This window comes from Balaenoptera musculus, chromosome 1 (genome assembly GCF_009873245.2).
Source record: "Balaenoptera musculus isolate JJ_BM4_2016_0621 chromosome 1, mBalMus1.pri.v3, whole genome shotgun sequence".
NCBI lineage: Eukaryota > Metazoa > Chordata > Mammalia > Artiodactyla > Balaenopteridae > Balaenoptera > Balaenoptera musculus.
This window is the reverse complement of record NC_045785.1, coordinates 123,678,848-123,704,637: the sequence shown is the minus strand read 5'-3', so window position 1 is coordinate 123,704,637 and position 25,790 is coordinate 123,678,848. Positions and strand designations below refer to the sequence as shown.

General features: G+C 47.9%; 1 protein-coding gene across 2 annotated transcripts in view; it reads right to left on the bottom strand.

Annotated features, from left to right (window-relative positions):
• Positions 1 to 1,925: 1,925 nt before the first annotated feature.
• The window catches only part of RCSD1 (RCSD domain containing 1), a 69,300-nt gene continuing 45,435 nt past the window's right edge, over positions 1,926 to 25,790 (bottom strand). For both annotated transcript variants that reach the window (XM_036827922.1, XM_036827932.1), the window contains 6 exons: positions 25,192 to 25,293; positions 23,926 to 24,015; positions 17,740 to 17,811; positions 14,155 to 14,358; positions 10,882 to 11,520; positions 1,926 to 4,777 (listed from right to left, as the gene is read on the bottom strand). In XM_036827922.1, the coding sequence (XP_036683817.1) occupies positions 4,745 to 4,777; positions 10,882 to 11,520; positions 14,155 to 14,358; positions 17,740 to 17,811; positions 23,926 to 24,015; positions 25,192 to 25,293 (1,140 nt within the window). In that variant the 3' untranslated portion in view covers positions 1,926 to 4,744. The remainder of the gene's footprint in view (positions 4,778 to 10,881; positions 11,521 to 14,154; positions 14,359 to 17,739; positions 17,812 to 23,925; positions 24,016 to 25,191; positions 25,294 to 25,790) is intronic.

Below are 25,790 nucleotides of genomic sequence, written 5' to 3'. Positions count from 1 at the left end.
AGACAATCCAACAGTAGCGACTAGTGTTTGAGGTCCTGTTATTTTCTTGGAGCAGAAGGAATATCTGCCCCTTGGTAATACCATCCTTTGAGTACCAACCATATAATCATTCTAGAATCTTGCTTCTGAATTTTGACTGAAGTGCAATTCAGTCCACTCATGATTGAAAACAGAAGCAGTTGATAAATGTAATAACTGGCATTACAGGTTTGCCTAAGTCATTTTTTTCACATTTTCATTTAAAACTACACCATCAAGGGTCAGGGTCATTACTGACAAGAGTGCCCAGCGGGGAATCCTAGACTGTTTCGACCTCTTCCTTCTACATCCTGTTTCCTTCATAGCATCTCCCTGGCTGTGCCTAGGCGTTGCAGGTCCCGTGGAGAGCCCAGAACTTTCCAGGAGGAGGAGGAGGAGAAATCTCTTTGTTCCAGTTTTGGAAGTGGGTGGCTTCCTTTGTGCTGTGAGGCATTGAACACATTCACCTCCTTTTCCTCTGCAGAGGATCAAAGAACCACAGTTTCCTGCCCCATTTGACCACAGCGGGGCCTCTCCCACAGCTCTCCTCGAATTTGAGGGCAGAACTGGAGTAATGGTTTTCTCAGCCTCCATAGCCACTCTGGTCAGGACATCACTGGGCTAAATGGGAGCCTGACTTACCCTAAGCAAGACTGGGAAGTCAGGAAAGTGTGTCAACTGCCCCTAGAGTTTCGTGTACTTTGCTCTTCTTTTTCAACCCCTTCTGGGAAGGCTTTCTAGAACCAACTCAACTCAAGATGTGATGACAGGACTTCCCTGGTGGCGCAGTGATTAAGAATTCGCTTGCCAATGCAGGGGACACGGGTTTGAGCCCTGGTCCGGGAAGATCCCACATGCTGTGGAGCAACTAAGCCCCCGTGCGCCACAACTATCGAGCCTGTGTGCCACAACTATTGAAGCCCATGCACCTAGAGACAGTGCTCCGCACCAAGAGAAGCCACCGCAATGAGAAGCCTGCGCACCGCAACAAAGAGTAGCCCCCGCTCACCGCAACTAGAGAAAGCCCGCGTGCAGCAACGAACACACAAAGCAGCCAAGAATAAAGACCTCCTTTTAAGTACCTCCCCTTAAGAAGAAGCCCATCATTCCTCTAACTTACCTCAAGAAGACAACAGACCATGGGGAAAAAAAAAAAGATGTGATGACAAAGGAGGCCTAAAATATTACCTCTCTCAGGATATACGTTTTGACTGGGAAGAAGACTAGAGCCAGTGGAATCAGTTGCTAACATTTCAGGCATCTGGCATCAGTGAGGGAGTCTTTGGGCAGCGATAAATGTTGAAACTAATCCTATTCCAGCTCTGAAATCAGTTTAATCATTCGTTACTTACCGAATGTTTATTGAGCACCGATAATACATGAGGCACTGGCACAATGAACTACACAGACAGACTTGACCCTCATGGAGCTCCAGGCTGGCTCTGGACACAGTGATACATTATTACATTTAAAATGAGACTGATTTTCTTTGGTGGCTTATGAAAACAAATTCCGTTTTATCTGAGTAGCCCTCGAATTTTGCTCAGAGCTCTATTGTTGTTGTTGTTTTTCCCACCCAGCATCATATCTTTTAGTAACAGCACTTTGATTTTACCTTGAGGCACCCTGTTGCCCCATTCACAGTCCTTGCAGATGAGATAGAATTAACTCACCTAGCCCCTAACTGCAGGAGAGTGACGGAGGGCCGGCCAATCTGATCTCTGCATCTCCTTGGTCATAATGATTGGCTCAGCTATAGATATATGATCCCCACCAAGCCTATAGAAAACCTTTGCAGGATTTTTTCCCACAGTTACTGGGAAAAAATAAGCTCTTTCCATTGGGTTTGTGCCTGAGAATATGGCCAACACAGAGGAAAGCAGAGACCAATAACAGAGAAAGATCTCTGACATTGCTTAAGTGATTGTATTCAGGTCTGTCCATGGATTGTCAAAACATATTACTCAGTGTATAGAAGGAGGGAGGGACAGACAGACAGAGAAAGAGAGAGAGGGAGACTCATAGATATAGCTGTTTTGCATCAGCCTGTTTGAGTTGGGTTCCTTTCATTAGCAACTGAAGGTCCTCATTCATTCAACTGTATTAAAGTTTTACATTCCCAAGAGTACCGAATCAAAAGATGATGATGAGCTGGTTGTCTGTCCACTCCTTTATTCCCTTATCTGACATTTTATGGCGTGACTAGTCAGCTGGGTCACAGGCCAAAATTGGTCTGGCAAACAGGGTCCTGTTGAGGGTGACCTCAGGGAGGAGAGTGGAATTCTGAGGCCCCTGGGCTCCTCATGGCCATATCTGGTTACCCAGTTTCACATGCAGCCCCCTTTTCAATATTGGCATATTTCTTCAAAGCATTCAAGTTTTCTTCTTGCTCCCTCTCTGGAGAAAGGAAGGACACAGTTTAATATTCAAGCTAGATTACAAAGGTAGTGGAAGAATGATTCTGATTCTTCTCTTCAGCCTTGTAGCTGTGAAGAATCAGTGTTTTCCTTCAAGCCTATTAAGGAATCCTGACGAAAGTCTTCCTGGCCTGGTGATGACTCTGTGCCACCTAAGACACACATGGATTTCTTTAATCCCCAGTGTGAAATCCCAGTCTCAACCATGGCGTTGCAATGCTGAATCATGGTCACTTCGAGAAAGGAGAGCATTAAACAGCCAGCTTGCAGCGCCCACAGGGAACGGGTTCTGCCTTCGCTTCATGAATTCCCCACCAAGAACCCCATCACTAATAACAATGCCTGCGGTGGGGTCTTTGTGTTCTCACAAAATAGATCAAATAATGTAACTAATAGGGAACTGGGGAGATTTTTGGACACCGTCACGCATGCTCCTTCAGTGTCACATTCTTATTTTTGATTGCTCCTTCTTCATCTGCTACTGTAAGGTATGGACCCTCCAGAAGAAAAATAGAGTTTTATTTTTACATCTACATCCCATCTGTCCCATTCCTTTTTCTAGTAAGAGAAGTGGCAGATTTCCCCCTTTCATTGCACAGTCATGCTCACATTCTCAAAACTCTTGCCCAGATATGTGCATGAGTATATAAACAACCCAAAGACATACATAAATAAATCCATGTATTGTTTAGGGGGTATACATCTCTGTCAATAGACAGATAGATGATAGATTAGATAGATGATAGATATTATACAGATCTCAAAATAACTGACACACATATCTCCCAAACTCTGCTAAAATACAAAGCTTATTATGGTATCAGTCTTCACTAGATTATAAGGCTTAGAAGCTGCATTTGACTTAAAAATAGTTTTTGAAAAAATATATATCCCCAATATTAACACTATCCTGGAGTTAGAAAAACTGTAAATGGGGTGATAAACTGAGGTACCAGCAGTGAGATAAGGCCTTTTAGTCTGGGAAACTACTTTCTGAAGTCAGAGTAGAGTGTGGTCTAAGAGACCTCCAGAAAAAACGACTGCTCCAACTACCAAATCAGCATGTTGAGATACTGAAATACTCAAATCTGAATAAGGGCCAACCCTTAAGATTAAACATTTATTTGGACGAGCATCTTTCAGCAGGAGTGTGGGAAGAGGGGAGAGGATATGTCAAGGAAGGGGTCGTCAGGCCCCCTGTCCCCGGCGAAGCCGCATGCACTCTCCAAACAGACCGATAAAGCAAGAGCTACCCAGGAGGAACAGACAGAAGACCCACCCCACCCCTCCTGAGTCGGGGAGGAGAGCCTGGGTTTCCATTCAAGTCAGGGAAGCCAGGAAGGATGTTCTCATTACGTAGCTTGCACATCACGATGCTCAAACCACTTCCCAGGAGATGTCTAATCCATGCTCGAGGCTCCCCCTCTGGAAGCACAAATTTCATCCTCCCAGGATAAACCAGAGGGCAGGCATTGTCCAGGGGTCACCGCTCTGCTTTCAGGATGAGGAAATGCAGCACAGAGACATCGTGCCTCTCCAAAGGAGTTGTTGCCTGCCTCTGCCTGCTCTCCCCCTGGCAGAAGCAGGTGAGCTGAGCTGGTCGCCTCCCAGTGTATCACCAGCTAGAGAATTACCTGATGGAAAAGCTCCTGTTGCTGGAACAGACACATATTTTTTAATGTTTCAATAATTATCTCTTCTCGTCCAATGTTTTCAAAATTGGTTGGCCAGTCAAATTTGGACCAAGCTGAAAGTTTGTCTCAGGGTCTCCATACAATTTAAGGTCTTCTGTAACTTACAGGATTTATATTTCCAGTGATACTACTTTGTTTCTAGCTACTTGCAATGAGTTTTTACTTACACTTGAGAATCATGAAAACTTAAGAACAATAAAAAGGCTGTCACCTTACACAAACACAAGCCGAATAGGTATATCCCAGTCCAGTTCTGAGGTCAGCTATAGGGTTAGGTGGGTGTGGACAGTATATGGGCCCCATAGTTTGACCAGCATCCCTGGGGAGTTGTCACCACAGTAAATTGTTTTAAATGTTTTTTTGTTTTTTTTTTAAACCAAGTTCATCAAGTGACACAACTTTGATCAAGTTGATAAAAGTCTGCTGCCCTCAGATCCAATCTCTGTCTACGATGGGGCGGAGGTCGGGAAATTGCACCCTGTGTCCTCAGGCTGACTCCAGACCCTCAGCCCATCCTGCTCCTGCGATGGCTTCCTTTGCTGCCGCTACGATCATTGCTGCTACTTCAAGGACACGGCTCCAGCAGCTTCATCACTAGGCACAGTGAGATCTTCTTCACATTTTAGTGTCCTGGACAGGGGTATTATCCTGTGAGCAGAGGAGGAAGGAATAAATTAGGAGGAAAGTAGGAAATCTGGACACTCAGCCTGTCTCCTTGGGGATGCTAGGTCGGGTAATAGTAGTAATAGTGATAATAATGCTATGTGCCTGACATAGTTTTTCACGTGCATCAACTCATTTATTCCTCATGAAAGCAATATGAGTTTGGTAGTTCTATTAGCTCTGTTTTATAGGTGGGGTAATTAAGGCACAGAGAGGTCAAGTGACTTCCCCTAGGTCACACAGCTAGTAAGTGGTGGAGTCAGGATTTAAACCCCGGGACCGGAGCTTGAGCCCTCAACGAGGACACTGCCTATTCCTTGATGCGTGGCTTCCCATGTCCTCCTTGCCCTAGCTTCTTACTTCCTCACTCATTCCCATTAATTTCATCATCCTGAAACACTGCTCAAGAATCAAAGAGAAAGAAGAAAAGTACCTCATGAGCAGAAGTGCGTACAGCTAACAACGGAATTTCAGGTTTCGGTTGAATGTAAGTGGAGAAACAAAGCGAGCAGCAGTTTGGTTTTGGAGATACGGAGCGTGAGGGACTGGTGGACCTGTGGATGTGCGGTTGGGGCCGTGGTGAGAGCCCGGCTGGTGCTAAGCAGTCAGGAGGGGCCGGCAGGTAATGGTGAGGACCAGTTGTAGGAGTCACTGACAAAAGGAGGGGAGATGAAGCCTGGGAGTGGGGGCCAAGGTCAGGGTGTGGTGACGCCACCCTAAGAGGCAGAGAGGGGGCCAGGGCAGCCCAGCCAAAGAGCGGTTAAAGGAAGGAGGTGGTTTTTAGGGCAGGTTGCCGGCATCAGCTGTTTCAGAGCGGTGAGGATGACAAGAACGGAGACATGACTGGTCTTTGGTGGCCGGGAGGGCATGTGTGGGCTTCAAAAGTCACTGATGAGAGCGAGATCACAAGGGGAGAAAGAGAGAACTGGGGGTGGAGCTGGGGGTAGAGAGCAGAGTCGAGACATTTTTCTTTTTTTTTTTTTTAATAATCCTCCCTGTCTTTTTTTTTTTTTTTTTAATTTTACACTTTATTTATTTATTTATTTTTGGCTGCGTTGGGTCTTCGTTTCTGTGCGTGGGCTTTCTCTAGTTGTGGCGAGTGAGGGCCACTCTTCATCGCGGTGCACGGGCCTCTCGCTGTCGCGGCCTCTCTTGCTGCGGAGCATAGGCTCCAGACGTGCAGGCTCAGTAGTTGTGGCTCACGGGCCTAGTTGCTCCGCGGCATGTGGGATCTTCCCAGACCAGGGCTCGAACCCGTGTCCCCTGCATTGGCAGGCAGATTCTCAACCACTGCGCCACCAGGGAAGCCCGAGACATTTTTCTTTAGGATTAGAGAGATCCAAACATGTTTGTAGGCAGAAAGGGGCGAACTAGTGAGGAGCTGGAAATACAGAAGAGTAACTGAATGGGAAAATCTTAGTCTAACCCTTCACTTAAAATGCACACACATGCTCCACAAATATCTTGTAGAAAAGTCCAGAAAATGGCAGACACAGCAGACAAGGGGGTTTGTCTTATCAAAGAGAAGGGGCCTCTCTTCAGATGTGCAGGAAGAAGAGACTCTTGGAGCGTATGAGCAAGTGGCAAACAGGCTGGTCTTCCCTTTAGGTAAACAGGAAGGAGGTGAGGTCATTTGCAGAGCAGGAGAGGAAGAGGTAGGGAGTGAGCTGGAAGAACGGCAGATGAAAACAGGATGATAGAGAAGCAGTGAGAGGGTGTCCAGGCGGCACTGAGGTTGGATACGGTTCAGCTGGGTTGGTAAGACTTTATAAGAGATCCAGGCAGCATGGTTTCGTGAATTCCACCAATGACACTCACAAGTCTTGGCAGAGAAGGTGGGTGTGAGAGTGACTTAGCTTTGGGGATTAATACAGAAAGATAGAGCAGGCCGATGGTGAGAGGGAGATTAAGGTGCAGAAGGACAGCTCGTAAGTGACTGGCCACGGAGGGAGCCTGGGGGGCAGGGACATAGGATCTCAGTGGAGGGTAGTTCAGAGGCTAAGGGAGGGACTCAGGTAGAAACGCAAGCGGAGGAAGGCGGCAAAACTCTGACAACCTTAGTCCAACCCCCTGGTTTTGCAGAGGAAGAAACCCAGGCTCCAAGAAGGGACAGGAGTTGTCCAAGGTCACAGAGCTCGATGTTGACACGAAGGACACCAGCGCTACTCATCAGAATAAACTGCTTCACAAAGCACCTCTGCACATCTGCATAATTTATTTAATCTGGGAGGGGCACTGCTTCCAATCCTCTTTTGGTTTTTTCAAGCCTGGTCAAAGTTAGAACCAAAATGCCTCGGGCAGTGGTGCCAAAGTGTTCCCCAGTGAGGACAACTGTGAAGTGGGCCCCTTGCGTCACGGGCTTCCCCAGCACGCCATGCCTGTCCCAGGTCTTTCCTGGATCTCACAGAGGCAGCACACACCACTAAAGAGACGGCTTCCGGCCCCCCGATTTAATCCCCATCTTGTTCTTTGATTGGTAGAAGTAGATTGATCAGATAAACTACAACAAGAGGAATATGCTCAATGTCAGACTGTCAAGAGGAAGGGATAAATATATTTAGCAATTAAAAAAATACATCTTTGTCCAAAATAACTGCAGCTCAGTCCATCAAACCCATATAGGACTGAAAATATGAACACTGAGTTGTATATGGTGATTATGCCTACTAAGGAGAGAGGCGCAAAGAGGGAGATGAGGGTAGAGATTCAAAATTCATTCTCATATATCACTTATATGTGGAATCTAAAATATGACACAAATGAACATATCTATGAAACAGAAACAAACTCACAGACCTAGAGAACAGACTTGTGGTTGCCAAGGGGAAGGGGGGTTGGGGGAGGGAAGGATTGGGAGTTTGGGATTAGTAGACGCAAACTATCATATATAGGACGGATAAACAACAAGGTCCTATTGTATAGCATAGGGAACTATACTCAATATCCTGTGATAAACCAAAATGGAAAAGAATATGACAAAGAATATATATATGTATAACTGAGTCACTTTGCTGTACAGCAGAAATTAACACATTGTAACAACTATACTTCAATAAAATTTTTCATTCTCCATACTTCTATGTGGCTAGAATCTTTAAAAGATTGTATTCAATGCACTATGGAATAAAAATTATCCTAGACAATTTTACCAGTAATCTTAGATATAGATCAGTTGGAAAATGACTCTAACATGTTACTACTTAAGTCATTAATTTATGAATTGATGTTAACTAGGTAAAATAGGAGAAAGTCTATGCTATGTCTGCCTGCTTCCATTTTAAAACCACAACAGGAATCTAGAGACCAGACCTTTTGTTCACCTTATCAAACTTTGCCAATTCCTCATGAAAAGTAAATAAACTGAAAAGCCCCAGTGAGTAGCAAATTATTATTAGTATGATTCAAGGGACAAACGGAAAGTTTGGAGGTACAATTTCTGGAAAAGACATATTTTCAACCAAGTCTTTTTGCTGTTTATTTGGCACCTCAAACACATACCCATCTTTATCCTTGTATATTAAAGAATTTAATATATTAAATCCTCAAGAATTTTTTCAAGAATTTTATAATATTCTTTAATTAAAATCTCCTTGGGAGTGGATGTGTGTTCATGTTTGTTGCAAACACACACACACACACACACTACAGCTAGTACAGTGTTCTGCACATAGTGAGGATCTGACATGTGCAATTAAATGAGAAATTATATGCTGTTAAGCTCTTGAAAAGAGGTAGCACCTTGCATTTAAGTAATGAAACAAAAAATGAAAATGGTGTCTTGAAAATGTAAAACTCCAAAATTTTAAAAGTTTTTTTAAATTTTTATATTTTTTTGGCCATGCTGCGCGGCTGTGTGATCTTAGTTCCCCGACCAGGGATGGGACCCGGGCCCACAGCGATGAAAGCTCCGAGTCCTAACCACTGGACCACCAGGGAACTCCCCCAATTTTTTAAAGTATTACTATATGAAAGAAAGCTTAATGAACATTCGAAAGCAACACATTTAGAACCTGAACACTATCAATTTGGAGTATAAAAATACAACCACAAAGAAGAAAGGCTGGAAGGATGTACACATGCCAGCCCTATGTGATTTGGGCACGGTCCTAAACAACAGCTCTCAGATGGCATTTTGGAAAGCTACAGGTTCTGAGTCTGTTCAACCAATTTTGTGCTTATAAATTACTTCACCAAGTCACTTCAAGGATCTAGATATTAACCACTGTAAAAAAACAAAACCAAACCAAAAAATGTCGCCACAGTTGGGGCACAGTATGGGCGAGAGTCAGGGAGAGCTGGGCAGGGGCCCCCCAGGCAGGGCCTCACAGAGGCTTTGGAATCTGTGTTTTGAGTGCTCTGGGACAAGGGGGAGCAGAGGTGCCATGGGTTGTGTCCTCCTCCAAAGATATGTCCAATCCTAACCCCCAGTACCAGTGGATGTGACCTTATTTGGAAAGAGCATCATTGTAGATGTAATTAAGGATCTTAAGATGAGATCATTCTGGACTTAGGGTGGGTCCACATCCAATGATGGGTGTCCTTATAAGAGAAAGGAGAGGGAGATTTGAGACACACAGACACAGGGAAAGACCATGTGAAGATAGAGGCAGGGCTTTCCTGGTGGCGCAGTGGTTGAGAATCTGCCTGCCAATGCAGGGGACGCGGGTTCGAGCCCTGGTCTGGGAAGATCCCACATGCCGCGGAGCAACTGGGCCCGTGAGCCACAATTACTGAGCCTGCGCGTCTGGAGCCTGTGCTCCGCAACAAGAGAGGCCGCGAGAATGAGAGGCCCGCGCATCGCGATGAAGAGTGGCCCCCGCTTGCCACAACTAGAGAAAGCCCTCGCACAGAAACGAAGACCCAACATGCCATAAATAAATAAATAAATAATTCTTTAAAAAAAAAAAAAAAAAAAGATAGAGGCAAAGGTTGGAGCGATGAGTCTACAAACCAGGAGACACCGAGGATTGCCGACAACCACCAGAAGCTGGAAGAGACAAGAGAGGATTCCCAGGGTCGCCAGCAGCCACCAGAAGTTAGGGGACAGGCTGGAAGAGACTCTTCCTCAGAGCTTCCAGAGGGAGCCAATCCTGCCAACACCTTGATTTTGGAGTTCTGGCCTCCAGAACTGTGTGACAATGCATTTCTATTGTTTTCAAGCTGCCAATTTGTGGTAATTTGTTATGGCAGCCCTAAGAAACTAACACAGGACGTAAGTAATTTTAGCAATGAGTAAACACACACACACACACACCCCTCTGGTTGCTGTACAGAGAATGGACTAAGTAGGCAGAGAAAGTGGAAGCAGGAAGTGACATAAGAGGCTAATGTCCTCAGAAGCTGACGGTGGCTTGTGTTAATGAATGAATGAACTAACATAAAGGGAAGGGGGAAACACTGGAGGGTGACGTTGTTGATAAGATTGTTAGGGGTGGCAGTAGGGGGCGGGACACAGAGCTTTTCTTGTGGAAACCAGCAAGGCTGGTCGTGCTCCTGAGGGCACAAGTAGGTGAGCGCAAGGTGGGCTTCCCGGGAGTGGTGGGAGGAGCCACATGACTAAGTGTGGGCCCAGCAGGAGGGCAGGGACTGAGGCAACCCCTCCTCATGCGCGCTAGGTGTCTAACACCTGTGCGTGGATGGATGGAACATAAAGCCTCCTTTAAAGCTTCCCTAGGAGAAGCCCTGCCCATTGCCGCGTTCTGCCTTCTTTACGGCGCCCCAAGGAGCTGCTGGTCTCAGGCACTATCACTGTGAGTTTTGTATGGAAAGGAGCACCCCCTTTTCCTCTCAGGACGCCCCACAGCAGCGAGCCCCGTCCAGGACTCTGCATCAGGAGGCCTCGGTGTGTGGGCCTCAGTCACATCCAGAAGGGCGCCAGAACCCCGAGGCAGCCAGAAGCAGAGAGCATGGGACACGCTTCCCTTTCTGGTCCTGTTGTCCCCTCCCCACCAGTGACAGCCCGTCTCAATCCAGTCCCTGTGTTACTGCACACCCAGCTGATTGGTGATGGATGTAAGGAACAGGGCATGGGACATAGGATGCGCTGGCCCTGCCCTGTCCGGGTCGGGGGGACAAGCCAGGCCACCTACCTCCGTCTTGGGGACCTCACTGCTGGCGTCCGGCTGGGCGTGGCCAGTGCCAGGGTCACAGCCTGGCTCGAGGATGGTCCCCTCATCGTGTTTTTCCTTGCCAGCCCCCTGCTCAGGACTGTGGTCGCCCTCGCCTCCTCCAGGGGGGTTTTGGGGGGTCTCGTCCCCCACAGCTCCCTCCTCCAGCCCCTTTGTATCTCGGCTCCTTTGTCCGGGCTCCGCCTCTTCACCGGCCGCCCTCTCCTTCACCTCCGCAGGCTCTGGCGTCTGCTCCTCAGCCGTTTTCTCCTCCGTGGGGCTCCCACCCCCGTCCTCTGCCTCTGGGCTGGAGGCTCGGGCTGGATGCTGGCTGGCCCCCTCCTCGGAGCTCCCCACGGCCTTTTCGTGCTGCTGGGCTACCCTCAAGGCCCTGCCCTTCTCCTCCTGCTTCTCTGTCCTGCTGGGCGTCCTCCTCAGAGGAGGGGATCCTGGGGTCTTGCTCTTAGCTAGGAACACCTCGTCCCCATTCTCTTCCTTGGCACCATTCTCCTGGGAGGACTCCACGGCCCTGAGCTCCCCCAGGTCCGCACAGTCCTCCGACTGGGACCTTCGGAATCGCCTGGAGGGAGGGCGCCTTTTTATGGAGCCCCTTGTCCGCACCTGCAAGAAAGTGTTACGGAAAATGATCTACACCTGCGAAAAAGGCTGAAGGGAGGGCGCATGTTCTTTCACTGTCAGTCTCACACGCACAGCTTCCCAAGCCCACCTGAGGATCATTTGATTTTCTAGGAGGATGTACCATCGCTTGCTATTTATTATAGGTTAGAGCCCTGTGGGGTTGCGGTATTACATGGTAACCTGCAGATTTTTTTCGGTGTGTGTGAAGATGAAAATGCTGTCTATCCAGTAAAAAAGATAACCTAAGATTTTACTGGCCTGGAAAATAACAATCAGTTCAGTGTCTAACTTAGCAGTTTTATTCTAACATGTGTCCTTTTTAATTGCCTAGAAATAAGCAGTTCTTTGAATGAGCTTTACCATCTTACAGGGTCCCTCCTAAATTAACGAGTTGAACAAAATCTCTCTCTGTTTTGTATCAGAGTCATGTTTTAACATTCTGAAGATTCCACTTTGACAAAGGTGAACCCAACAGAAAAGAGGGTTGGGGGTCTGTGGGTGGCCGGTACCGTGACCTCATGGGTGTGGAGCTGGACAGCTGGTGATCAGCTTCCTCCCTTCCCCCCCTGCCCCACGCCCCCCGCAAAGCTGGCTAACCCGGGAGAGCTGAGCAGCCAGAACCCTTTGCTTTCTCCAGCGAGGTCCAACTCTAGCAGAAGCCACACCTTAGAAACACCCAGCAGAGCTGCCTGAAAACCATTTCCTCTCTGGGAAGTGTGTGAATCTCAGAACCAGGCCTCACCTGGGTCCACTGGACTTTGTCAGAAGTTCAATGGGCGTGTTTATAGTGGGTGTCCTACTTTACTCAAGTGATGTGTCTTTACAAATTTATGCGCAAACTAAATCTTATTTTCTCATTGATTTGCATTTTGGTATTTGTCAATCCTAGCTGTCTCAGAAGTTTGGAATGAATACTTGTTTTTTAAAAATAAATTCATGTTATTATTTTATTTTTATTTATTTATTGTTTCTGGCTGCATTGGGTCTTCGTTGCTGCACGTGGGCTTTTCTCTGGTTGCGGCTAGTCGGGGCTACTCTTCGTTGCGGTTCGCGGGCTTCTCATTCTGGTGGCTTCTCTTGTTGCGGAGCACGGGCTCTAGGCGCACGGGCTTCAGTAGTTGTGGCACGTGGGCTCAGTAGTTGTGGCTCGTGGGCTCAGTAGTTGTGGCTTGCGGGATCTTGAGCGCAGGCTCAGTAGTTGTGGCACACGGGCTTAGTTGTTCTGCGGCATGTGGGATCTTCCCCGACCAGGGATCGAACCTGTGTCCCCTGCACTGGCAGGTAGACTCTCAACCACTGCACCATCAGGGAAGCCCTGAATACTTGGTTTTAAAAGGGCTTCCCAGGAACTTTCCTGAGACCACGGTGAGGCTAGCCCTGCAGGCTATCAAGGCCCCAGCCCTCATGGGCAGCAGGGTTCAGAAATAATCCTGCCTGCTCCCTTACTGCTGTCACAGACTAAAACCCCCAGTACTATGACCAGGTGGCAGAGCCTCCCTCCCTGCCTCTACATCCCACTGACATCCTGTGAGAAGACAGGGCTCTCTCCTGGGTTCCTCTCTGCCGTCGGGGGTCTCTCCATTGCCCTGGGCTGAAGGATCTCCACTCTGTCCCAGCCAGCAGGCTCAAGCCTACCCCATCACCTCCTCACCACCACTTTGTTTCCTTGGGCCCTACCTGTTTCGACACATTTGACCTCTTTCCTAGATGGATCCTCTGGAAGGGCTCGGAAGATCCTGCTCTCTCCATCCTTAATTCTAAGGTCACATTCATTTAACTTTTCCTGGCATCAGAGCCCTTTAACTCAGGGACTTCCCTGGTGGTCAAGTGGTTAAGACTCTGTGCTTCCACTGCAGGGGGTGCGGGTTCGACCCCTGGTCGGGAAAGTAAAATCCCACATGCCCGCGGTGCAACCAAAAAAAAGAATAAGAGCCCTTTAACTCTTAGCCACTGCCTGGCTCTGGTCCAAGTTTGCTGGGTACCTGCTTGGAGTGTATTGGACTGTATGTACCTCTGATTCTCTTGATTCTTACCTCCTTCTAGTAGGGCAGGGATCTGATGAAATCACACACAAAGTATTAGGGCAGCATCTACAGAAACAAGTGCCGCCATACATCTTTTTGCAAAGGGAACGATTTGGATATTCTTCAACTGGGGCAAGATGCAGTAAGAATGATTTGAGCCCATTCTGGGACACTTAGGAGTATTCATATCAAGGCAGGACAGGACAACCTAGTGACCCTGCCCTCCCTTCTGCTGAGTCGCTGATCAGGGCTTTAGTTTTTGTTTTCAGCTTTTGACATAACTCTCTGTGCAGCTGGGATCAGTACTGAATTCCTGCCCTTCTCTCCACAAAGGGTGGAGCACTCCATCCCCTGCACCTGTCTTTCAGGTGAGTGGCACAGTTACAGGGACAGCGGATGAGAGAGGCAGGCTAGGTAGAGGGTGATCTTAGCTCAGGGATCACTTGCCAGGAAGAGGAGAAATTTCCTTTGTTATAAACCACAGCTCAGAAGTGTCTTCCTTTCTCCAGGACAACAGGGTAGAGGTGATTCAGGATTGCCCAGTGCCTGCATTTCCACAGACACACCACAGTACTTAGGATCAAGATATTACCTTATTGTAAGAGGGCAGATGACTGCCTTCAGGAGGCTGGTCAAAGCTGACGGGCACCTCCTCTGGCTCGCTGGCCCGAGACCGCACGCCAGGGCTGCTGGGGGTAGAAGGCGGGCTGTGAAACGGTGACACCATGGTCTTGAGTCCAGGACTCTTGGGTGAGGCCCCAGGCAGCAGGGCCGCTGGATCAAAGACTAAATTGGCCTGTAGAGAAAAGATGAGGAATTTCAAACCCAGGCTGCATTCCATAATGCCCAGGAAGCACTGATTTGATCCAGCAAAAATGCATTGGAACAGTCCCGATTTATAGACAAAGAGGCCAGAATAGCCACTGCCAGCACCTGCAGGCACCAGGATCTCATGCTGTCAGCGCCCTTTACCATCTTTCTCATCAGAGTCAAGAGCAGTTACCGCTTACTGGATGCCTACTCCTTGCTGGGCATGCGCAGTTTTCCTCTCTACAACCACCCTACATGTTCAGTTTTGTTCTCATGGCACAAATTAGCAAAGTGTTTAGGGAATCTGCCCTGGGATTCAAGCCAGGTCTGTTTGTCCCTCAGTCTCCAAGTACAGGGTCTCTCTCGGTAGACCACAGTGGTGGACACAGCAGGCCACCACGCCTTTCCAGGGGGGAGCCAGCAGAGCAGATGCCAGTGTGTGACCCTACTTGCAGCATCGCAGTGCAGGTGCAACCAGACCAAAATGAACCCTGAGGACAAGCAAAGGGGAGGGCTTACCCAAAGGTAACACTGAGGGAGGCCTGAGGGAGTCATGAGTTTGGTGGGGGAGGAGGCGGTGGTCCCAGATCTATCCGACTGCCTCAGAGAAGGTGGTGGTGCAGAGGTCTATGGAGGGACTGAACGTGAGCGCCTTGGGTCCTCTAGCGCCACCTAGGGGCTCTCGTTCCTCCAGCTCTGACCTCTGCGTTTCCAAATCATTGCGCAGTTGCATCCTCCAGAGCAGGAGGGCCAGCAGCAAGGCCTCCAAGGGAAGGGACCAGGCTTGAGGGGCAGAGGATGCTCTCCACGGAGACACACCCAACTCCAGGTATTGCCTCTTTCACTTAATAGCTGTGTGACCTACAGCGAGTCCAGTAGCCTTTCTGTGTCTCGGAGTCTTTATTTGTCCCATCGACTGAGCCTGACCTTTAGAGTCTTTTATGATCTGGTCCCATTACTCTCTCCTGCCACTACCCGACTCACACCCTTTCCCTCCAGACTCCCCTTGGTGCCACCCTCCTGCCAGCCGAGGCTCTGTCATCTTGGAGAACTCCGACATGTACTTTAGGACTTGCACAGTATAGAACATTACACATGTTTAGGACGATGTCAGTTTTTCGATTGTGATTTTAAGAAAGAATTTATAATATAGACAAGATTGTGTCATTGCCCAATTAAAAATATAAAAGTTAAATAGCAACAGTGTGAGCCCACGCCATGTCTAAAAGCAGCATGTTGCAGGTACAAAGGGACAGGTTTGGACCACAGAGGCTGTGGGAGTTGGTGTGCTGGCATGGCCCAGAGGGCTTCATGGCAGAGCGGATGTTAACTGGGCATTAAAGGAGGTCTTCCTGCCCTCTCAGGGTCAAGCTGGGACATTCCCTCTGTAAGACTGCTTGCAAATAAAATGGGTCTTGCTAGCCAGAGGAAAACTTGAACTTTGAATTATGGACTATTCTAGTGAAGAAAAATCATAGTTCCTAACTCATCCAATAGAATACTTAGAAGAAAAATGAAGCCGATGATGCATTTCTTAGTTCTTTCCCCACGTACTTCCAACAAGGTAAGGTTCCTATGGGATTTGGCCAAATTATATACTGTCGCTGACATTCTTCATGAGATTAAACCATTAGAGATTAAAACCCCATTCTCAGGTTGCGATGTTTCCCGAAGAGGCTTATTAATGACTAGAAAGGGGAATAAGACCAAGACTGCAGGGTAGTCTTGACTGCAGGGTAGTCTGACCAAGACTCAGCATTTGCTGAGGACTAAGTACACAGCATTTGCAAACTAACTTCTGGCACTTGGATGAGGTCTGTGGTAGGCTGCCGGGAGACAGAGGTAGGGGTCCTCGGCTACACCCTTTGGATGGCTGCTAGGAGGGAATGTCTGAGTTCTGGGGTCCCTTCTGAGAGATCCCTGTTATGTATATGGGAGCCCTGCAGCCTCCTACAGCGATGGGCAGCCCACTCCCTCCCTGCAGCTGGGGTGGGATCAGGGCTTCTCAGTATGAATTAAACTTCAGGGGAGACTCCCCCCCCAGCCATGAGGTAGGCTCATAACCCAAACCAGAGATGCTTCCCTTAACCCCAAATCAGGCTGGGGGCCAAATCCCTGGTCTCTCACATAGCTGGGAACTGCAGAGGCTGTGGCTACTTGTCTTGACACACCCCTAACAATGGCTTCAGAACAAGGTAGACGAGCCAATTTTATTAGTTGGACCCAGAGGGGAGGAGCCAGTGCAGGAGAGCCTTGCTGTTCTCCTGGGTGACTGCACAGAGACGGCGGTGAAAGCTGGAGCATCTTCTACAGGCCCCACCCAGATACATCATGCCTGTCTCTCCTCTGTGCTTTAGCGCATGCTGTCCCCACACCAGGAGTACCTTCCTCCCTCCTTTCCAGCCACTATTCTTAAGGACGGACTCAGGAAATAGGTATTTCCTAAAGCATTTGTTAATTACTCCTGCCCACTTGACTCTCTTCTCGCTCTAAAATTTTACCGCAGTGGTTCTCAGCTGGGGTAGGGGGCAGGGGAATGATTTTGTCTCCAGGAGACATTTGGCAATGTCTAGGGACATTTTTCTTTGTCACAGTTTACTGAAGAGTGCTGCTGGCATCTAGTGGCTAGGGACCAAGGATGCTGCTAAAGCATCTTGCAGTGTACAAGGCAGCCCCTGCAACAAAATTTACCAGCTCAAATAATGCCGAGGTTTAAAAGTCCTGGTCTAGAGCAGTAGGAGTCGGATAGTTAACCCACGATTTAGATCTCTGGTATTTACTCTCCTATATGTCTTTTATTGTATCATGTGTGAAAATCTTGTCTCCCCAACAAGATTGTGAGATCAAGTGCAGTGTCATATACTTCGTTTACACTCCCAGGAAAGCCAGCCCCACTGTGGGCACAGTGGTGAGGGCTCTGGATGTACAAGGTGGTGAGGTAGGATGGAATACTTTCCAAACAATGAACTTGGCCTTAGTGGTGTAATGACTAGCAGCTGAATTTCAGCCCTGTGTAAAGCTGAAATGGTTTGTGGCTGCATTCAGGCCTTGGAAAGGACTTGGTTATTCTTGGAGTGTTTCTTGTGTATAACATCCTTTCCCATAAGACTCTTGAGGCATCTGATTATCCTCAATCTCCATTAGGTGCTAATGATACGAGCTCCTGTTTGATAGGGTCCTTATTTTAGCATTTTGCCCCCAGGTAGAGCTCCTCATCCTTCAGGGCAATTTGATCACTAGCTGGTTATCAGAGGTCAACTGTCCAGGTGACATCTGGGACTACCCTAGGAGCCCCAAAGACATGCAAATGTTGGATAAGAGAGGGGGTTGGATAGGAGGTAGCATTAGGTAATGATTCTGAACTTACCTGGAGCTTCTCGATCAGAGGCGAGCTCTTCACCTTGACTTTAGGAGGGTGGTTTGCATTGGGCGGTGACTTCTATGAAAGCAAATGGACCAGAACAAGCAAATGAGTGAGGTGAAGGGAAGTGGGGCTCTGGCTGGAGCCCAGAAGCCACAGTTGGAATAAGAGGAGAAGAAAAAGTTGGTTTTACCACTTCATCACTTAGCTTCAGGAGCTCACTTACCTCCTCAGGTCCTGGGTGTGGCAGACTCCCCTTCCCCTCTCCCTCACGCTACCACTAACAAGACCACTTGAATCTATCGATCAGAGCAGGCAGGACGTCTGAAACACAGGAGGCCTCCTGTTCCAGGAAGTATGCCTTCATGGTCGTTATGAGGGAACAGACTATGTCTGAGGGGGGGACAAGATCTTCACCTCATGACCTTCAGCAACGTGAGCCAACAATTGGAGGGGATTTCAAAGAGAAAGGGCACAGTGATCATCCATTCTGTTTGTCATCAACATAAGAAACCACAGAGCTGGAGTGAAACCTGACAGAGGTATACTTGAAATTCTTCCCTTAAACTAATAATATTTTGGAAAACCCCACCAATAGTGTTGTTTATAAATTATCATATTCCAAAACACTGACTATTCATTTTGATTAAACAGACATTTATTGAGTATCTCCTACATTCCAGGCATTGTGTTGGTTACATAAAAATGAATATGATTGAGCGCCTGCCCTCTGAAAGTGGTCGATGTCTGAGATATATGTATGTGAATATATGTGTGTATACACACACACACACATATATATGTTCTGTTAGTTGGGATATTTTTGTGATGAATGTATGTCAGGAATCTTGCCTGGCTTTGGATTTTATATTATCTAAAAAGATTGACTCCTTCCTGTTTTGTGTAAAATCCCTACAACTTGATTCTAGTTCCACAGCTATATTGATCCTCAACAGGTAGGAATGTTGACAGTGATGATGATGATGATGATGATGAAGAAAAAGATGACTTCCACGATGTCGGACAGAGACCAGAGCAGATCTTCCTATAGTTTGGGGACCCTGCTCCTTGCACCCATGTGCTAATTTACTTGAATCATAAGGAGAATGACACAATTTCTTATATAAATATTCTGAGATAGTTATTGAGTGAGATGATTGTATTTTAGTGATGGAAGGAGACAGACTCACTCAGCTGAACTCCCTGTGACCTTTTTAAGGCCCAGCATTGCGGGGGGAGGTGCTGGAGCGTGGGGCAGCCACTGGCTGGGACTCAGGAGCTCCCTTCCCCAGCCCCTGCTAACTCCGGCTTTGACAGGAGCTAGATGGCTGCCCTGGCCTCGGCCTCCCCAGCCAAGACCCAGGCAGGTGGGTGGGTTGGAATAAACGATTCTAAGGCCTCCTCCAGCTCTCAGGTGCCTCTGGCTCCATGAGTTTACACCATCAGACGTATTTCCAGAGCCGTCAGTCTTTCAAGGAGCCTTGCGTCCACCGTGAGAACAAACAGCTTCCAGCCCAAACTCAGTTGTCCTTAATTTCTGGGCTTTACAGTGAACGTTCAGATGAGGCCGGGTTTCTGAAGATACTGTTTAGGAACTGCAGCAACAATTGTGCTGACAAAGCTCACTTTATGTAATACTTTATTCTCTTCCGCAACTGACTAGTATCTTCTGAAGAGAGTGAAAATTCAATAAACACAGCCCCTTCATCATAGGAGAGTGCTGGGAACCCAGCTCATGCCCTACAAAATCCTTGTTGATTTGAACTGAACTGCAAAGCAGGAAGAATCCGAAAGAGCCGCCAATGCCATTCCTGGGAACGGCTGCAGGTGGCAGTATTTCCTTTACTGTTTAACAAGCAGCTCTTTACTGTTTAACAAGCGGCCGCCGCTCATACTGTTGGTGGAGAAAAGTCAGCCTGACATCTCTCTATATGTATGTATATATGTCCATATATGACATTCCTATAATGTCTAGAATAATGACCAGATTTTTCAGATGGAACTGTTTTCCAGCCCTGTTGTGGGCAGGCAAGGCAGGCTCAGTGGCCACATTAAACACTCTTTTGGGTGGGTCCTCCAGAGAGGGGCAACTCCTGGCTCCACCATCTCAGGCCTGTGCAGGCAAAGGGAGGGGGCAGGGATGAAGAAGGGATGGGAAGACCCTCTCCGGCACTGTGCATTGGGAACCGAGGGGTAGCCTGACTGGGGCCTTCCCAGGCCCCCAAGGCTCCCGGCTCTAGGGCTCCTGCAGGCTGTGCCGTGGGAGTCCAGAAGGACTGTGGGCAGCAGCCTCCACAATTTTCTAACCCAGCCAGACAGAGCCGGCTGCTCATTTTATCTTTATGTGAATTTCAAGCTTGTGACAAAAAGTCACTGGTCTCTGGAAGCAACGTCCTTCCTACGTGCAAGCAGCCTGTCACTCCACGCAGGACCTTCCCTCTTAAATCCACCCTCCCATTCATCCAGCCCTTGGCTATTACATGCCATTTAGCTGCTGGTGGTGCCCCATGGGATGGAATATGTAAACGTATTTCTCCCAGAGCTGCTGAACTCCCTCCACTTTTTTTTTTTAATTATTTATTTATTTTATTTATTTATGGCTGTGTTGGGTCTCCGTTTCTGTACGAGGGCTTTCTCTAGTTGCGGCAAGTGGGGGCCACGCTTCATCGCGGTGCGCGGGCCTCTCACTATCGCGGCCTCTCTTGTTGCGGAGCACAGGCTCCAGACGCGCAGGCTCAGCAGCTGTGGCTCACGGGCCCAGTTGCTCCGTGGCATGTGGGATCTTCCCAGACCAGGGCTCGAACCCGTGTCCCCTGAATTGGCAGGCAGATTCTCAACCACTGCGTCACCAGGGAAGCCCTCCCTCCACTTTTATCCAGGGGATAACTGTCTACCCATTCTGACTTTCAGGCTCTCTAGTCCTTTTCAGACTCTCCAGGACTTTTATCCAGGGGATAAAAGTCCCCATCCGGCCCCCATCATGTCGGGTTAGTGTTCTTGTCCCATTTTACAAAAAAGGAAGCAGGCGCAGTGCAGTGACTTCTCTGGGGCTGAGTCCAGGTCATCACGGGGCAGCCTCACGGTAGGCACCTAGTGGCCACGGCCTCAGCCTATTGCCTAACACAGGCTCCAAGCCCTCAGGGTGAAGGTCACAGGAGAAGTTCACCCTCAGTAAAGAGAAGTTGTTGGTATGGCTTTGGTTGGAACGCTGGCTGATGACCCCACGAAGATGGGGTCAGAATCATGATGTCAGCACCTGAGGAGACCCCAACAGAAATGTAGTGTTTTTTAAACTGGGCTTCTTGGGGCGTTCTCATCCCAGAAGACCCCTGTCCAGTTTTGGGGGGGAGTATTCTCAGAGCATATGGGGGGCCCCACCCCCTTCCCACTTGGTTGAGAGCAGCTCTGAGTTTCTGCTTTATCTGATGGGCTTCTGCTTATATGCCTTGGGTTGACAAAAAGGTTGGAAAACCGTTGATCGACTCCAAATGTTTCACTTTATAAATGAGAAAATGTAGACACCAAGGGCCTTGCCCAAGTCCACATGGCTATCCAGTGTCTGTCGTCAGGATGTTGGCCCCCAAAAAAGGAAGCGGGGGAAAGAGGTATCACAGTTGGGATGTGGGAATTGGACTGTCTTTCGCTTGCTGCTCTATTTCGGGGTTGGCCTCCCAGGCCGGACAAGAGAACATGCTAATCCATTTCTGGCGGGGACCACGACCACAGTGAAGGTTCATGGTTTCCTGGGAGGGTGTGGACAAGTTGCTCTTACAGCTACAATTAGATAAATAAGGGTAGGTGAACACGCAGGCCGGGAATCCATTGCTGGCTATGATCTATGATACCAGAGCCTTTATTATGTTGGTAACATTGGCTATTTATATCTGAGGGCAATGAGGCCTCCTGTGTGCTCTGGTTCTCTTTCAGTGATCCAGAACAATAGCCAGCTTTTTCAAGATACCACAGAAACCCGCGACTCTCTCACACTGCAGTTCTGCTTTATGTGAGTGCAGCCCTCTTTCCAGATGCCTTGCATACATGCAAGATCGTATCAGTCAGACCTGGGAGTCAAACATGACTTTCATGACTCCTGAATCTGGTGTGGTAATACTCTATGGACCCATTCTCTTGGCTGAAATGCTCAGGCTTGAAAAACAGTGCTCCTCAAAAACAGAAATATAGATCAATGGAACAGGATAGAAAGCCCAGAGATAAACCCACACACATATGGTCACCTTATCTTTGATAAAGGAGGCAAGCATATACAGTGGAGAAAAGACAGCCTCTTCAATAAGTGGTGCTGGGAAAATTGGACAGGTACATGTAAAAGTATGAAATTAGAACACTCCCTGACACCATGCACAAAAATAAACTCAAAATGGATTAAAGACCTAAGTGTAAGGGCAGACACTATCAAACTCTTAGAGGAAAACATAGGCAGAACACTCTATGACATACATCACAGCAAGATTCTTTTTGACCCAGCTCCCAGAGAAATGGAAATAAGAACACAAATAAACAAATGGGACCTAATGAAACTTAAAAGGTTTTGCACAGGGACTTCCTTGGTGGTCCAGTGGTTGAGAATCGGTCTTGCAGGTGCGGGTGATACCGGTTTGATCCCTGGTCAGGGAACTAAGATCCCACATGCCGCGGGGCGGCTGGGCCTGTGTGCCGCAACTACTGAGCCAGCACAACACAACTAGAGAGTCCGTGTGCCGCAACTAAGACCCAATGCAGCCAAAAATAAATAAATAAATATTAAAAAAAAAAAAAAAGGTTTTGCACAGCAAAGGAAACCATAAACAAGTCCAAAAGACAACCATCAGAACGGGAGAAAATATTTGCAAATGAAGCAACTGACAAAGGATTAATCTCCAAGATTTACAAGCAGCTCATGCAGCTCAATAACAAAAAAACAAACAACCCAATCCAAAAATGGGCAGAAGACCTAAATAGACATTTCTCCAAAGAAGATATACAGATGGCCTACAGACACATGAAAGAATGCTCAACATCATTAATCATTAGAGAAATGCAAATCAAAACTACAATGAGATATCATCTCACACCGGTCAGAATGGCCATCATCAAAAAATCTAGAAACGATAAATGCTGGAGAGGGTGTGGAGGAAAGGGAACACTCTTGCACTGTTGGTGGGAATGTAAATTGATACAGCCACTATGGAGAACAGTATGGAGGTTCCTTAAAAAACTACAAATAGAACTACCATACGACCCAGCAATCCCACTACTGGGCATATACCCTGAGAAAACCATAGGTCAAAAAGAGTCATGTACCAAAATGTTCATTGCAGCTCTATTTACAAGAGCCAGGACTTGAAAGCAACCTAAATGTCCATCGACAGATGAATGGATAAAGAAGATGTGGCACATATATACAATGGAATATTACTCAGCCATAAAAAGAAATGAAATGGAGGTATTTGTAATGAGGTGGATGGAGTTAGAGTCTGTCATACAGAGTGAAGTAAGTCAGAAAGAGAAAAACAAATACAGTATGCTAACACATATATACGGAATCTAAGGGAAAAAAAAAAAAAAAAAGGCCATGAAGAACCTAGTGGCAAGACGGGAATAAAGACACAGACCTACTAGAGAATGGACTTGAGGATATGGGGAGGGGGTGGGGTGAGATGTGACAGGGTGAGAGAGTGTTATGGACATATATACACTACCAAATGTAAAATAGATAGCTAGTGGGAAGCAGCCGCATAGCACAGGGAGATCAGCTCGGTGCTTTGTGACCACCTAGAGGGGTGGGATGGGGAGGGTGGGAGGGAGGGAGATGCAAGAGGGAAGAGAAATGGGAACATATTGTATATGTATAACTGATTCACTTTGTTATAAAGCAGAAGCTAACACACCATTGTAAGGCAATTATACTTCAATAAAGATGTTAAAAAAAAACAAAAAACAAAAAACAAAAAACAGTGCTCCTGTCCTTGAAAACCATAAAGGAGGCTCAGTAAGAGGGAGTAGGAAGGGACCTCGTTTTCAAAGTAAAGGATTCAGGAAGCGTTAAGGAGAATCACCCCTGAATCTGAAATGGAGAAATTCCCTGCACAGGTTTCAAGTCTGAAAATGTGAATTGCATGCCTCTTCCTACAGAAAGGAGAAAGAAAATCCATAAGCAGCATCCTCTGAGCCCCCAGCAACAGCAGCACTTACCTCTTCACCGTTCTGGCCCAGCTCTACCCTGGGAGGGAACAGAGAGAGGGAGCAGGGCGGTTTCCTTCTTGTTGGTTTACTGGCTGGTGTCTAGAGGGAGGGCGACAGACAGACACACAGAGAGAAAAAGAGAGAGAGCTAATCAGGCAACAGGGAGGAAGAGGAAGGAAGTAGAAACCGGTTTTAGGAATGTTTAGGGCTGTCTGGTGGAGAAAAGAATGAAGGGAGGGATTGCATGTCTTTGAGACTGCCCATTAACTTTATAAATTCATTCTAGTGAACTGTCTACCCATTCTGACTTTCAGGCTCTCTAGTCCTTTTCAGACTCTCCCAGTCCTTTCCTGCTGGAGCATCCTCTTTTACTCGTGATTCACTGGCCTGCCTGAAGCAACATCTCACAATGACACCCACACCCAGCTTCTAAGCACTGCCAGCACCTTAGATCAATACTATCTCCTTCACCCTTTATGACATTCCTATCGTGTCTGAAATTATGGACCGATTATTCAGATGGGAAAATAAAAACGCAAAACAACGTACCTAAAAAAGCATGACAGTACCTAAAAAAGCATGACAATTACACTCTCCTTTGTCCCAAGGGGCCACGATAAACCTCCCCCCACACTGGGGTTCCCTTCCCTCATTTCACTTCTAAGGAGCTCCTCAGGCTGTAGGACTCAAGAAAATCTAGCCCAAATCTCTCCAATGCTGCAATGCCCCATTTGACACTGTCCTCTCCAGCAGGATTCTAGAATCCACTGGTCACCGGATCCCTTTCCTTCCTGATCCCTGGCTTCCTATCTGAATGTGCTTCCCTTTCTGTCCTCTCTTTCTTCCCAGTTCTCCTTTTGTAATCCACCCTTGCTCCGGATTCCTAAGCTTTCTATGCTCCGGGGAGGAGCCTGGTGTGGGGACTTCTTTATTCTGAAGCAGTCCAGGCCTGGCACAGCTGGGCAAGATCTAAGTCTCTATCAGTGGAGGACTGAGGTGGACAAGCCCCAGGTTCCAGACCCCCGTCTCTAACAGCAGGGCTTTCAGCTCTCAGCCCTCCTGGCCACAGCGTAAGCCTCACTCTGGTGGGGAACGGTCCTGCCCAGGCCCAGCAGCATGGCGACATTCCTCACATTCAGAGAGACCCCTCTCTGGCTTCTCTTCCTAATTTGGTAATTACCAGGCCTCCTCCCTCCCTCTCCTCTGGGCCTGACCCAGACTTCCCCTTCCTCCAGCCCCCTCCCAGGAGAGGGGCTCTGAAGCCTCCTGACTCACCTCCTTTGCGGCAGCTGCCTGCTCCCTGAATCGCCCGGCCAGCTGGGCCACCGAGGGGGGCGCCGAGTCGTCCACATTGGCGTTGGTCTCTGCCGGCCTCTCCTGGCAAACCAAGGGGAAGCCGAAGTTAACCAGCAAATATGCACTCGGCACTGCTGAGCATGGCACCGAGTGCCACACGAGGTGCTGGCTATGCGGCCGCAAGCAGGGACGCGGCGACAGTGAGGTCTTTTCTCAGCGTTTTGCAATTGACTCCTGCATTCAAAGACTTAAAAAAACCCCGTTCAGTCAACTGCATTTAGTGAATGTTTATAGTGTCCTTGGCCCTGGGTGTGGCTCTGGGGATCTGGAAAGGAATAAAGCTTGGTGCTGCCCTGGGGGTGGAGGTTGGAGCACCCAGGGATCTGGGAGGCAGGACAAGGCCGGGTTCCTCATCCCATGGAGACCCAGCCCGGAGAGGGCTCTATCGGTGACAGCGTCTTCCCGTTGTCACATGAGGCTTCGAAAACTGTAGGCTGGCAAAATGCACTGGAGAGAGAGGCCTGTAAGTGTATCTAATGGGATGAGCAAACGTCTTTGATTGAACTTTTATTTATTTA